The 14752-nt window shown below is 38.5% G+C and overlaps 2 protein-coding genes across 4 annotated transcripts; both read left to right on the forward strand.

Annotated features, from left to right (window-relative positions):
- The first annotated feature begins 451 nt into the window (after nt 1-451).
- LOC146220738 (uncharacterized) lies at nt 452-2157 on the forward strand. 2 transcript variants are annotated; one of them, XM_084693247.1, is made up of 8 exons: nt 452-698; nt 980-1050; nt 1138-1314; nt 1405-1466; nt 1549-1635; nt 1723-1764; nt 1833-2006; nt 2086-2157. In XM_084693247.1, the coding sequence occupies exons 1-8, from the start codon at nt 541-543 to the stop codon at nt 2143-2145; spliced, it is 831 nt and encodes a 276-aa protein (XP_084549373.1). In that variant the 5' UTR covers nt 452-540; the 3' UTR covers nt 2146-2157. The 2 variants fall into 2 exon arrangements, with proteins under 2 accessions (XP_084549373.1, XP_084549372.1); XM_084693246.1 differs by lacking the exon at nt 2086-2157 and having other exon boundaries at nt 1833-2079.
- A 10071-nt stretch (nt 2158-12228) lies between these two features.
- On the forward strand, nt 12229-13934 carry LOC146220739 (uncharacterized). Of its 2 annotated transcripts, XM_084693849.1 has the most exons (8): nt 12229-12475; nt 12757-12827; nt 12915-13091; nt 13182-13243; nt 13326-13412; nt 13500-13541; nt 13610-13783; nt 13863-13934. In XM_084693849.1, the coding sequence occupies exons 1-8, from the start codon at nt 12318-12320 to the stop codon at nt 13920-13922; spliced, it is 831 nt and encodes a 276-aa protein (XP_084549975.1). In that variant the 5' UTR covers nt 12229-12317; the 3' UTR covers nt 13923-13934. The 2 variants fall into 2 exon arrangements, with proteins under 2 accessions (XP_084549975.1, XP_084549974.1); XM_084693848.1 differs by lacking the exon at nt 13863-13934 and having other exon boundaries at nt 13610-13856.
- The last annotated feature ends 818 nt before the right edge of the window (nt 13935-14752 follow it).

Here is a 14752-nt window from a genome sequence, read left to right on the forward strand (position 1 = left end):
ACACCTTTTCCATATATATACAGCCACAGAAGCATGTTATAACACTTCAAACATCAAGAAAACCATTCAGACAGAAGTTTCATGCCAAACTTTGCAAATGCATTGAAAACGCTATTCAGGAGCTGAAAAGCACTTTAGAAATATACAAAAATGAAAGTCTCTAAAATGGAATCTAATGGCTAAACATCTTCACAAAACACCTTTTCCCATGTATAAACAGCCACAGAAGCATGTTATAACACTTCAAACATCAAGAAAACCATTCAGACAGAAGTTACATGCCAAACTTTGTGAATGCATTGAAAACGCTATTCTGGGGCCTATTGCACAAAAGTAGAATTAAGACATCCGGGATAAATGACTCAGCTGAGCTCAATGAAGCCAAAACATGTGCGTCCAGGCTTAATTGGTTGCACAAAGACCAAGCCAGGATGAGCAGACACAGATTCATTAAGCCAGGTGAAACCAATCCTGGATAGGTGCGCGCTCACGGCTCACTCAAATAGACCCCGCCACAGATCACAGATTAACTGATTTACCATGGCAACTAGAGCCGCGTACTTTTCCCCGTCGGAAGCACAAATCCTCATGGAGGCATACGAGGAGGTAAAAGATATAATTAAGAAGAAAGGCAACACCGCCACAGTGATAAAGCAAAGAGAAAAAGCGTGGCAAAGTATTGCAGACCGCCTGAATGCGTAAGTAGTGCACAATTACACACTCACCGCTCCGCTGAAACATCACAATTACAATTCAAATATTTAATTCACATCTCCAAAAATGCAGTTGTACTGTAATTATGAAACGGTTAAATTTGTAATTGAAATGCACTGCAGATATGAGTGAAATTGTGTAAAGTAACTCCATCACACTGTATAAAGCTATGATAAATTTTTTGATATTTTTACTGAAAACAAGACAAAAATACCAAGTAATTTTTTGCAGTGTGACTCCATTAAATATGTGTGTGTGTGTGTAGATTAAACATGAACGGGCCAAAACGGACATGGCAGCAGGTCAAAATCAAATACAAGAACATTCTGCAGAATGGTATGGTCCCTGACTAATATTTAACAAAGCACAAGCATATATTGTACCCAGAAGGTGCCTGCTCACACATTGTCTGTACTGTTTTAGCAGTGAAAAAGAATACCCACAGACAAGGCACGGGTGGTGGGTCACCAAAGGCTGACCTTACCCCAGCAGAGGACATGGCCTTGGAGCTAAATAAAGGCAGGCCCGTCTTAGAGGGGATCCCTGGGGGGAAAGAGACGAGCATAGGTTCCTCCCAAGATGCCACCCGCTTCATTCAAGGTATGTCCTTCCATCTCTACATGGGATACAACCACATTCATATTGAATCAATTTGGACTGTCTGACTTTGGTTTACCTATTGCCTTGCAGTGTCTGGCAGCACTGTGTTCCTGTTAGAGCCACCAGCACAAGCACCAGACGATGCTGATCCAGTGAGTACTCCATCAAAGGCATACTGTAGGCCTGGCATGTCTTGTCTACTAGCTTCAATATGAATCCGATTAAATGTGATAGGGTGAAGGCCCCAGTGCAGCAGCAACAGCACATGATGGAGACAATGATGAGGAGGAGACCATCTCTCTGGATTCCAGAAGGCATGAGGTATCATGTTAAGACTGTGAAAGTACTATTTACTCTACAATGGTGAGGAGTCCTCATCAAAATCAAAAAATCTAATTTCTTTTACAGGACCCAGATGCTATACAGTGGGAAAACCAGCCTGGCAACATAGTGCGTATTAATAAAAGGACACCACATCCTGCCAAATTCCAGCTGCGCTAATTGTATTGTGTTCACAGAGCTCACAAGCTATCAGAAAGTTGTATGGCAACCACCTCCGGCGCCAAATAGAACTGGCAGACATAGACATTCAGTACAAGAAGAAAAAGATGGAAAATCTTGCACTGGAGTCCGAAATAAAAAAGAGGACAATTAGGAAACTGGACCTTGAAATAAAAAAACTTGAGAGGGAGGTGAGATATGCCTTCAATGTACACTGTATGCTAACTGTAACACAAATGTATTAATCATTATTTTTCTTTCCTCCCCCAGCTCCAAGAAGATGACACAGCTGAAAATAAAAATTTGGTATATTCTCGTAAAGTCAAGTGAGCCATGACATATGAGCTCTTATTGTGAGCACACAGGACGGTGGCATCTTTCTAAGGTTTTTTTTATTTTCCCAGCAATCAGTACAACCAAGTCATCGTTATAAGGCATCGCCCTCTTTTGCCCACCCCCCCAGCACCAGGTGTGGCCACTAGCCTATATGAAGGCCCAAAATTGTGTGTTCCTTTCTGCTCTGACAATGGCATGCCCATTCGTGCGAGATGTGGTGGATGAAGAAGCACTTGTGCTGAGGAGAGCCTTCAGGCGAGAAAGGGTCTTCAGGGACCGGTTGGACCCACTGGCCTTCCCTGATGACCATCTATATGAAAGATACAGGTTTTCTGCAGATGGCATCAGGTATCTATGCAGACTACTGGGTCCCAGGATTAAGCACCGCACTGCACGGAGCCATGCACTGAGTGTGGAGCAAATGGTTTGTGTGGCCTTGCGCTTTTTTGCTAGTGGAGCCTTCCTGTACTCAGTGGGGGATGCAGAACAGCTGAACAAGGCCACAATTTGCCGCACAATAAGGAGTGTGTGTCTGGCTATCAAAGCATTAGCAGATGTCTTCATCTCCTTCCCTGGCCACAGAAGACTCTGTGACATCAAAGAGGAGTTCTATAGGATTGCAGGTAAGAGGATCTACAAATTACAGGACAACTGTTAACACATAGTAGGATACTCATTACTTTGTGTGACAGGTTTCCCCAATGTCATTGGTGCAGTGGACTGCACACACATAAGGATAAAAGCCCCCTCAGGTGCCCATGAGGCCGATTTTGTGAATAGGAAATCCTTTCACAGCATTAATGTTCAGGTGAACATAACTTTTTGATATTGTCCATTGACGAACACGCTGCATTGCCAGTGATGTGCATTGATTGGTGTAATATTCCTCATCTTATGATTTCAGATGGTCTGCAATGCTGACTGTGTGATCAGCAATGTTGTGGCAAAATGGCCTGGCTCAGTCCATGACTCCAGAATCTTTCGGGCCTCTGAAATCTATCAGTGCCTATCACAAGGTAAGCCACACAACCCCTATTTATAACCATCATGGCTGTGTCAAGAATATCACTGTGTTTATGAGGTAGTAATGATGAGATTTTGTGTTGACAGGTGAATTCTCTGGTGTGTTGCTGGGAGACAGGGGGTATGGCTGCCAGCCTTTTCTCCTGACACCTTTCACAGACCCCCAGGAAGCACAGCAGGCCTACAACCATGCCCATGCCAGGACCAGGGCCAGAGTTGAAATGACCTTTGGCCTCCTGAAGGCACGCTTTCACTGCCTTCACAAATTAAGGGTCAGCCCTGTTAGGGCATGTGATATTACTGTGGCTTGTGCTGTCCTCCACAATGTGGCCTGCCTGAGGAAGGAGAGGGCCCCAGAGTGCCACCAGCCATGGACTGGGACAATCCGGCAATCTTCCCTGATGACGACAGTGGTCGGCTGCTGAGGGACCAATATGTGTTGAATTATTTTAGTTAGTATGTGTGCTTTCAATTTTGGTTAAATATGTCCTGCGGTGGCAGAGGAATTTGGGTTTTTTTGGGTTCGTTTTTTTACGAATTTGGCCTCTTATGATGTTTGTGCGGTATACTGTGTGTAATACAAGGCTGCAGGGAGGCTACTGCATCCATTCATTTGTCTGTTCAGTTGATGTGTATGGACTTGTCCTGCATTTATTTTAGTGTGCAGACATGCAGGGTGTGTTATATACAGACCTTTGAATGTGTATGTATCATTTTGTATAATATGCTTGGATTCTGTGCTTTCCATCTTGTAGAGTCACTGTGACTTCAGTTTCGAAAGGAGCTGATGGTTTACCTGCTTTGTTTTGTCCTTATTCAATAAAGGAACATAATGTTACACATTGTGTTTTTATATTCATATGGAATGTGTATTTGTTTATATGACAGAGTACTAGGGCCACACTGAAGAAAAAGGATAAAGTCATACATTTATGAGGCTGGTTCTTTCTGCAGAAAAGCTACATATTGTTTTTACAGTTTTGATACTTATGACAATGTGATACTTAATATTCTGGCACATCAGCATGTCTTTGTTTATGAAACCATACTGAAGTACAATTTCACGAAATGCCCCACATCTGTCATTTTAACAACTGTCCTCCTTTAAAACAACTGGTTACAATATTACGACTTGTGTTTTTTTCCCCTCTGTGGCCCTAATATTCTATCATTTTATATATAGCCTTATAGTCTATGGGAAACTGTAAATTATCTAATGATAGCAACATCATCTAAAAATCATTTTTTATCCAAAATCATTTAAATTAATGATCACAAACGTTTAAATAATGACAGTGGGTCTAGTTATATGTGATAACAATGTATAGTGAGCAGTGAAATAACTATTGGTTTCCATTTGTGGTGACTGCTGACTGACATTAGGGATGAGATTAAATAGATCCTGGAATTTAGCCTGGTCTGGAGCAGGCTAGCTCCACAGAATAAATCTCCATGGTAGTTTATACCATAACATATCCTCCTGCCCCCTATCCATCTTTAGTGCAACCGGATTACGGATCAATTGAGCCAGGATCACCAAGATATCCTGGCTTAATCCCTTATCCTAGTTTTGTGCAACAGGCCCCAGGAGCTGAAAAGCACTTTAAAACAATACAAAAATGAAAGTCTCTAAAACGGAATCTAATGGCTAAACATCTTCACAGAACACCTTTTCCATGTATAAACAGCCACAGAAGCATGTTATAACACTTCAAACATCAAGAAAACCATTCAGACAGAAGTTACATGCCAAACTCTGTAAATGCATTGAAAACGCTATTCAGGAGCTGAAAAGCACTTTAGAAATATACAAAAATGAAAGTCTCTAAAACAGAATCTAACAATGAAAGTCTCTAAAAGTAAATCTAAGGGCTAAACATCTTCACAAAACACCCTTTCCATATATATACAGCCACAGAAGCATGTTATAACACTTCAAACATCAAGAAAACCATTCAGACAGAAGTTACATGCCAAACTTTGTAAATGCATTGAAAACGCTATTCAGGAGCTGAAAAGCACTTTAGAAATATACAAAAATGAAAGTCTCTAAAACAGAATCTAATGGCTAAACATCTTCACTAAACACCTTTTCCATATATATACAGCCACAGAAGCATGTTATAACACTTCAAACATCAAGAAAACCATTCAGACAGAAGTTTCATGCCAAACTTTGCAAATGCATTGAAAACGCTATTCAGGAGCTGAAAAGCACTTTAGAAATATACAAAAATGAAAGTCTCTAAAACAGAATCTAACGATGAAAGTCTCTAAAAGTAAATCTAAGGGCTAAACATCTTCACAAAACACCTTTTCCAAATATATACAGCCACAGAAGCATTTTATAACACTTCAAACATCGATAAAACCATTCAGACAGAAGTTACATGCCAAACTTTGTAAATGCATTGAAAACGCTATTCAGGAGCTGAAAAGCACTTTAGAAATATACAAAAATGAAAGTCTCTAAAATAGAATCTAATGGCTAAACATCTTCACGAAACACCTTTTCCATGTATAAACAGCCACAGAAGCATGTTATAACACTTCAAACATCAAGAAAACCATTCAGACAGAAGTTACATGCCAAACTTTGTAAATGCATTGAAAACGCTATTCAGGAGCTGATAAGCACTTTAGAGAAAAGAAACAATGAAAGTCTCTAAAAGTAAATCTAAGGGCTAAACATCTTCACAAAACACCTTTTCCATATATATACAGCCACAGAAGCATGTTATAACACTTCAAACATCAAGAAAACCATTCAAACAGAAGTTACATGCCAAACTTTGCAAATGCATTGAAAACGCTATTCAGGAGCTGAAAAGCACTTCAGAGCAAAGAAACAATGAAAGTCTCAAAAGTAAATCTAAGGGCTAAACATCTTCACAAAACACCTTTTCCATATATATACAGCCACAGAAGCATGTTATAACACTTCAAATATCAAGAGAACTATTCAGACAGAAGTTACATGCCAAACTCTGTAAATGCATTGAAAACGCTATTCAGGAGCTGAAAAGCACTTTAGAAATATACAAAAATGAAAGTCTCTAAAACGGAATCTAATGGCTAAACATCTTCACAAAACACCTTTTCCATGTATAAACAGCCACAGAAGCATGTTATAACACTTCAAACATCAAGAAAACCATTCAGACAAAAGTTACATGCCAAACTCTGTAAATGCATTGAAAACGCTATTCAGGAGCTGAAAAGCACTTTAGAGCAAAGAAACAATGAAAGTCTCTAAAAGTAAATCTAAGGGCTAAACATCTTCACAAAACACCTTTTCCATATATATACAGCCACAGAAGCATGTTAAAACACTTCAAACATCAAGAAAACCATTCAAACAAAAGTTACATGCCAAACTTTGCAAATGCATTGAAAACGCTATTCAGGAGCTGAAAAGCACTTCAGAGCAAAGAAACAATGAAAGTCTCAAAAGTAAATCTAAGGGCTAAACATCTTCACAAAACACCTTTTCCATATATATACAGCCACAGAAGCATGTTATAACACTTCAAATATCAAGAGAACTATTCAGACAGAAGTTACATGCCAAACTCTGTAAATGCATTGAAAACGCTATTCAGGAGCTGAAAAGCACTTTAAAAATATACAAAAATGAAAGTCTCTAAAACAGAATCTAACAATGAAAGTCTCTAAAAGTAAATCTAAGGGCTAAACATCTTCACAAAACACCTTTTCCAAATATATACAGCCACAGAAGCATTTTATAACACTTCAAACATCGATAAAACCATTCAGACAGAAGTTACATGCCAAACTTTGTAAATGCATTGAAAACGCTATTCAGGAGCTGAAAAGCACTTTAGAAATATACAAAAATGAAAGTCTCTAAAATAGAATCTAATGGCTAAATATCTTCACGAAACACCTTTTCCATGTATAAACAGCCACAGAAGCATGTTATAACACTTCAAACTTCAAGAAAACCATTCAGACAGAAGTTACATGCCAAACTTTGTAAATGCATTGAAAACGCTATTCAGGAGCTGATAAGCACTTTAGAGAAAAGAAACAATGAAAGTCTCTAAAAGTAAATCTAAGGGCTAAACATCTTCACAAAACACCTTTTCCATATATATACAGCCACAGAAGCATGTTATAACACTTCAAACATCAAGAAAACCATTCAGACAGAAGTTACATGCCAAACTTTGTAAATGCATTGAAAATGCTATTCAGGAGCTGATAAGCACTTTAGAGCAAAGAAACAATGAAAGTCTCTAAAAGTAAATCTAAGGGCTAAACATCTTCACAAAACACCTTTTCCATATATATACAGTTACAGAAGCATGTTATAACACTTCAAACATCAAGAAAACCATTCAGACAGAAGTTACATGCCAAACTTTGTAAATGCATTGAAAACGCTATTCAGGAGCTGATAAGCACTTTAGAGAAAAGAAACAATGAAAGTCTCTAAAAGTAAATCTAAGGGCTAAACATCTTCACAAAACACCTTTTCCATATAAATACAGTTACAGAAGCATGTTATAACACTTCAAACATCAAGAAAACCATTCAGACAGAAGTTACATGCCAAACTTTGCAAATGCATTGAAAACGCTATTCAGGAGCTGAAAAGCACTTCAGAGCAAAGAAACAATGAAAGTCTCAAAAGTAAATCTAAGGGCTAAACATCTTCACAAAACACCTTTTCCATATATATACAGCCACAGAAGCATGTTATAACACTTCAAACATCAAGAGAACTATTCAGACAGAAGTTACATGCCAAACTCTGTAAATGCATTGAAAACGCTATTCAGGAGCTGATAAGCACTTTCGAGAAAAGAAACAATGAAAGTCTCTAAAAGTAAATCTAAGGGCTAAACATCTTCACAAAACACCTTTTCCATATAAATACAGTTACAGAAGCATGTTATAACACTTCAAACATCAAGAAAACCATTCAGACAGAAGTTACATGCCAAACTTTGCAAATGCATTGAAAACGCTATTCAGGAGCTGAAAAGCACTTCAGAGCAAAGAAACAATGAAAGTCTCAAAAGTAAATCTAAGGGCTAAACATCTTCACAAAACACCTTTTCCATATATATACAGCCACAGAAGCATGTTATAACACTTCAAACATCAAGAGAACTATTCAGACAGAAGTTACATGCCAAACTCTGTAAATGCATTGAAAACGCTATTCAGGAGCTGAAAAGCACTTTAGAAATATACAAAAATGAAAGTCTCTAAAACGGAATCTAATGGCTAAACATCTTCACAAAACACCTTTTCCATGTATAAACAGCCACAGAAGCATGTTATAACACTTCAAACATCAAGAAAACCATTCAGACAAAAGTTACATGCCAAACTCTGTAAATGCATTGAAAACGCTATTCAGGAGCTGAAAAGCACTTTAGAGCAAAGAAACAATGAAAGTCTCTAAAAGTAAATCTAAGGGCTAAACATCTTCACAAAACACCTTTTCCATATATATACAGCCACAGAAGCATGTTATAACACTTCAAACATCAAGAAAACCATTCAGACAGAAGTTACATGCCAAACTTTGTAAATGCATTGAAAATGCTATTCAGGAGCTGATAAGCACTTTAGAGCAAAGAAACAATGAAAGTCTCTAAAAGTAAATCTAAGGGCTAAACATCTTCACAAAACACCTTTTCCATATATATACAGTTAGAGAAGCATGTTATAACACTTCAAACATCAAGAAAACCATTCAGACAGAAGTTACATGCCAAACTCTGTAAATGCAATGAAAACGCTATTTAGGAGCTGAAAAGCACTTTAAAACAATACAAAAATGAAAGGCTCTAAAACGGAATCTAATGGCTAAACATCTTCACAAAACACCTTTTCCATGTATAAACAGCCACAGAAGCATGTTATAACACTTCAAACATCAAGAAAACCATTCAGACAGAAGTTACATGCCAAACTCTGTAAATGCATTGAAAACGCTATTCAGGAGCTGAAAAGCACTTTAGAGCAAAGAAACAATGAAAGTTTCTAAAAGTAAATCTAAGGGCTAAACATCTTTACAAAACACCTTTTCCATATATATACAGCCACAGAAGCATGTTATAACACTTCAAACATCAATAAAACCATTCAGACAGAAGTTACATGCCAAACTTTGTAAATGCATTGAAAACGCTATTCAGGGGCTGAGAAGCACTTTAGAGCAAAGAAACAATGAAAGTCTCAAAAGTAAATCTAAGGGCTAAACATCTTCACAAAACACCTTTTCCATGTATAAACAGCCACAGAAGCATGTCATAACACTTCAAACATCAAGAAAACCATTCAGACAGAAGTTACATGCCAAACTCTGTAAATGCATTGAAAACGCTATTCAGGAGCTGAAAAGCACTTTAGAATATACAAAAATGAAAGTCTTTAAAACAGAATCTAATGGCTAAACATCTTCACGAAACACCTTTTCCATGTATAAACAGCCACAGAAGCATGTTATAACACTTCAAACATCAAGAAAACCATTCAGACAGAAGTTACATGCCAAACTTTGTAAATGCATTGAAAATGCTATTCAGGAGCTGATAAGCACTTTAGAGCAAAGAAACAATGAAAGTCTCTAAAAGTAAATGTACGGGCTAAACATCTTCACAAAACACCTTTTCCATGTATAAACAGCCACAGAAGCATGTTATAACACTTCAAACATCAAGAAAACCATTCAGACAGAAGTTACATGCCAAACTCTGTAAATGCATTGAAAACGCTATCCAGGAGTTGAAAAGCACTTTAGAGCAAAGAAACAATGAAAGTCTCTAAAAGTAAATCTAAGGGCTAAACATCTTCACAAAACACCTTTTCCATATATATACAGCCACAGAAGCATGTTATAACACTTCAAACCTCGATAAAACCATTCAGACAGAAGTTACATGCCAAACGTTGTAAATGCATTGAAAACGCTATTCAGGAGCTGATAAGCACTTTAGAGAAAAGAAACAATGAAAGTCTCTAAAAGTAAATCTAAGGTCTAAACATCTTCACTAAACACCTTTTCCATATATAAACAGCCACAGAAGCATGTTATAACACTTCAAACATCAAGAAAACCATTCAGACAGAAGTTACATGCCAAACTTTGTAAATGCATTGAAAATGCTATTCAAGAGCTGATAAGCACTTTAGAGCAAAGAAACAATGAAAGTCTCTAAAAGTAAATCTAAGGGCTAAACATCTTCACAAAACACCTTTTCCATATATATACAGCCACAGAAGCATGTTATAACACTTCAAACATCGATAAAACCATTCAGACAGAAGTTACATGCCAAACTTTGTAAATGCATTGAAAACGCTATTCAGGAGCTGAAAAGCACTTTAGAAATATACAAAAATGAAAGTCTCTAAAACAGAATCTAATGGCTAAACATATTCACGAAACACCTTGTCCATGTATAAACAGCCACAGAAGCATGTTATAACACTTCAAACATCAAGAAAACCATTCAGACAGAAGTTACATGCCAAACTTTGTAAATGCATTGAAAACGCTATTCAGGAGCTGATAAGCACTTCAGAGAAAAGAAACAATGAAAGTCTCTAAAAGTAAATCTAAGGGCTAAACATCTTCACTAAACACCTTTTCCATATATAAACAGCCACAGAAGCATGTTATAACACTTCAAACATCAAGAAAACCATTCAGACAGAAGTTACATGCCAAACTCTGTAAATGCATTGAAAAAGCTATTCAGGAGCTGAAAAGCACTTCAGAGCAAAGAAACAATGAAAGTCTCTAAAAGTAAATCTAAGGGCTAAACATCTTCACAAAACACCTTTTCCATATATATACAGCCACAGAAGCATGTTATAACACTTCAAACATCAAGAAAACCATTCAGACAGAAGTTACATGCCAAACTCTGTAAATGCATTGAAAACGCTATTCAGGAGCTGAAAAGCATTTCAGAGCAAAGAAACAATGAAAGTCTCTAAAAGTAAATCTAAGGGCTAAACATCTTCACAAAACACCTTTTCCATATATATACAGCCACAGAAGCATGTTATAACACTTCAGACATCAAGAAAACCATTCAGACAGAAGTTACATGCCAAACTTTGTAAATGCATTGAAAACGCTATTCAGGAGCTGAAAAGCACTTTAAAACAATACAAAAATGAAAGTCTCTAAAACGGAATCTAATGGCTAAACATCTTCACAAAACACCTTTTCCATGTATAAACAGCCACAGAAGCATGTTATAACACTTCAAACATCAAGAAAACCATTCAGACAGAAGTTACATGCCAAACTCTGTAAATGCATTGAAAACGCTATTCAGGAGCTGAAAAGCACTTTAGAGCAAAGAAACAATGAAAGTCTCTAAAAGTAAATCTAAGGGCTAAACATCTTCACAAAACACCTTTTCCATATATATACAGCCACAGAAGCATGTTATAACACTTCAAACATCGATAAAACCATTCAGACAGAAGTTACATGCCAAACTTTGTAAATGCATTGAAAACGCTATTCAGGAGCTGAAAAGCACTTTAGAAATATACAAAAATGAAAGTCTCTAAAACAGAATCTAATGGCTAAACATCTTCACTAAACACCTTTTCCATATATATACAGCCACAGAAGCATGTTATAACACTTCAAACATCAAGAAAACCATTCAGACAGAAGTTTCATGCCAAACTTTGCAAATGCATTGAAAACGCTATTCAGGAGCTGAAAAGCACTTTAGAAATATACAAAAATGAAAGTCTCTAAAATGGAATCTAATGGCTAAACATCTTCACAAAACACCTTTTCCCATGTATAAACAGCCACAGAAGCATGTTATAACACTTCAAACATCAAGAAAACCATTCAGACAGAAGTTACATGCCAAACTTTGTGAATGCATTGAAAACGCTATTCTGGGGCCTATTGCACAAAAGTAGAATTAAGACATCCGGGATAAATGACTCAGCTGAGCTCAATGAAGCCAAAACATGTGCGTCCAGGCTTAATTGGTTGCACAAAGACCAAGCCAGGATGAGCAGACACAGATTCATTAAGCCAGGTGAAACCAATCCTGGATAGGTGCGCGCTCACGGCTCACTCAAATAGACCCCGCCACAGATCACAGATTAACTGATTTACCATGGCAACTAGAGCCGCGTACTTTTCCCCGTCGGAAGCACAAATCCTCATGGAGGCATACGAGGAGGTAAAAGATATAATTAAGAAGAAAGGCAACACCGCCACAGTGATAAAGCAAAGAGAAAAAGCGTGGCAAAGTATTGCAGACCGCCTGAATGCGTAAGTAGTGCACAATTACACACTCACCGCTCCGCTGAAACATCACAATTACAATTCAAATATTTAATTCACATCTCCAAAAATGCAGTTGTACTGTAATTATGAAACGGTTAAATTTGTAATTGAAATGCACTGCAGATATGAGTGAAATTGTGTAAAGTAACTCCATCACACTGTATAAAGCTATGATAAATTTTTTGATATTTTTACTGAAAACAAGACAAAAATACCAAGTAATTTTTTGCAGTGTGACTCCATTAAATATGTGTGTGTGTGTGTAGATTAAACATGAACGGGCCAAAACGGACATGGCAGCAGGTCAAAATCAAATACAAGAACATTCTGCAGAATGGTATGGTCCCTGACTAATATTTAACAAAGCACAAGCATATATTGTACCCAGAAGGTGCCTGCTCACACATTGTCTGTACTGTTTTAGCAGTGAAAAAGAATACCCACAGACAAGGCACGGGTGGTGGGTCACCAAAGGCTGACCTTACCCCAGCAGAGGACATGGCCTTGGAGCTAAATAAAGGCAGGCCCGTCTTAGAGGGGATCCCTGGGGGGAAAGAGACGAGCATAGGTTCCTCCCAAGATGCCACCCGCTTCATTCAAGGTATGTCCTTCCATCTCTACATGGGATACAACCACATTCATATTGAATCAATTTGGACTGTCTGACTTTGGTTTACCTATTGCCTTGCAGTGTCTGGCAGCACTGTGTTCCTGTTAGAGCCACCAGCACAAGCACCAGACGATGCTGATCCAGTGAGTACTCCATCAAAGGCATACTGTAGGCCTGGCATGTCTTGTCTACTAGCTTCAATATGAATCCGATTAAATGTGATAGGGTGAAGGCCCCAGTGCAGCAGCAACAGCACATGATGGAGACAATGATGAGGAGGAGACCATCTCTCTGGATTCCAGAAGGCATGAGGTATCATGTTAAGACTGTGAAAGTACTATTTACTCTACAATGGTGAGGAGTCCTCATCAAAATCAAAAAATCTAATTTCTTTTACAGGACCCAGATGCTATACAGTGGGAAAACCAGCCTGGCAACATAGTGCGTATTAATAAAAGGACACCACATCCTGCCAAATTCCAGCTGCGCTAATTGTATTGTGTTCACAGAGCTCACAAGCTATCAGAAAGTTGTATGGCAACCACCTCCGGCGCCAAATAGAACTGGCAGACATAGACATTCAGTACAAGAAGAAAAAGATGGAAAATCTTGCACTGGAGTCCGAAATAAAAAAGAGGACAATTAGGAAACTGGACCTTGAAATAAAAAAACTTGAGAGGGAGGTGAGATATGCCTTCAATGTACACTGTATGCTAACTGTAACACAAATGTATTAATCATTATTTTTCTTTCCTCCCCCAGCTCCAAGAAGATGACACAGCTGAAAATAAAAATTTGGTATATTCTCGTAAAGTCAAGTGAGCCATGACATATGAGCTCTTATTGTGAGCACACAGGACGGTGGCATCTTTCTAAGGTTTTTTTTATTTTCCCAGCAATCAGTACAACCAAGTCATCGTTATAAGGCATCGCCCTCTTTTGCCCACCCCCCCAGCACCAGGTGTGGCCACTAGCCTATATGAAGGCCCAAAATTGTGTGTTCCTTTCTGCTCTGACAATGGCATGCCCATTCGTGCGAGATGTGGTGGATGAAGAAGCACTTGTGCTGAGGAGAGCCTTCAGGCGAGAAAGGGTCTTCAGGGACCGGTTGGACCCACTGGCCTTCCCTGATGACCATCTATATGAAAGATACAGGTTTTCTGCAGATGGCATCAGGTATCTATGCAGACTACTGGGTCCCAGGATTAAGCACCGCACTGCACGGAGCCATGCACTGAGTGTGGAGCAAATGGTTTGTGTGGCCTTGCGCTTTTTTGCTAGTGGAGCCTTCCTGTACTCAGTGGGGGATGCAGAACAGCTGAACAAGGCCACAATTTGCCGCACAATAAGGAGTGTGTGTCTGGCTATCAAAGCATTAGCAGATGTCTTCATCTCCTTCCCTGGCCACAGAAGACTCTGTGACATCAAAGAGGAGTTCTATAGGATTGCAGGTAAGAGGATCTACAAATTACAGGACAACTGTTAACACATAGTAGGATACTCATTACTTTGTGTGACAGGTTTCCCCAATGTCATTGGTGCAGTGGACTGCACACACATAAGGATAAAAGCCCCCTCAGGTGCCCATGAGGCCGATTTTGTGAATAGGAAATCCTTTCACAGCATTAATGTTCAGGTGAACATAACTTTTT

The sequence above is a fragment of the Hypomesus nipponensis genome, chromosome 27 (assembly GCF_054491055.1).
Source record: "Hypomesus nipponensis isolate SF chromosome 27, ASM5449105v1, whole genome shotgun sequence".
NCBI classification, from domain to species: Eukaryota; Metazoa; Chordata; class Actinopteri; order Osmeriformes; family Osmeridae; genus Hypomesus; species Hypomesus nipponensis.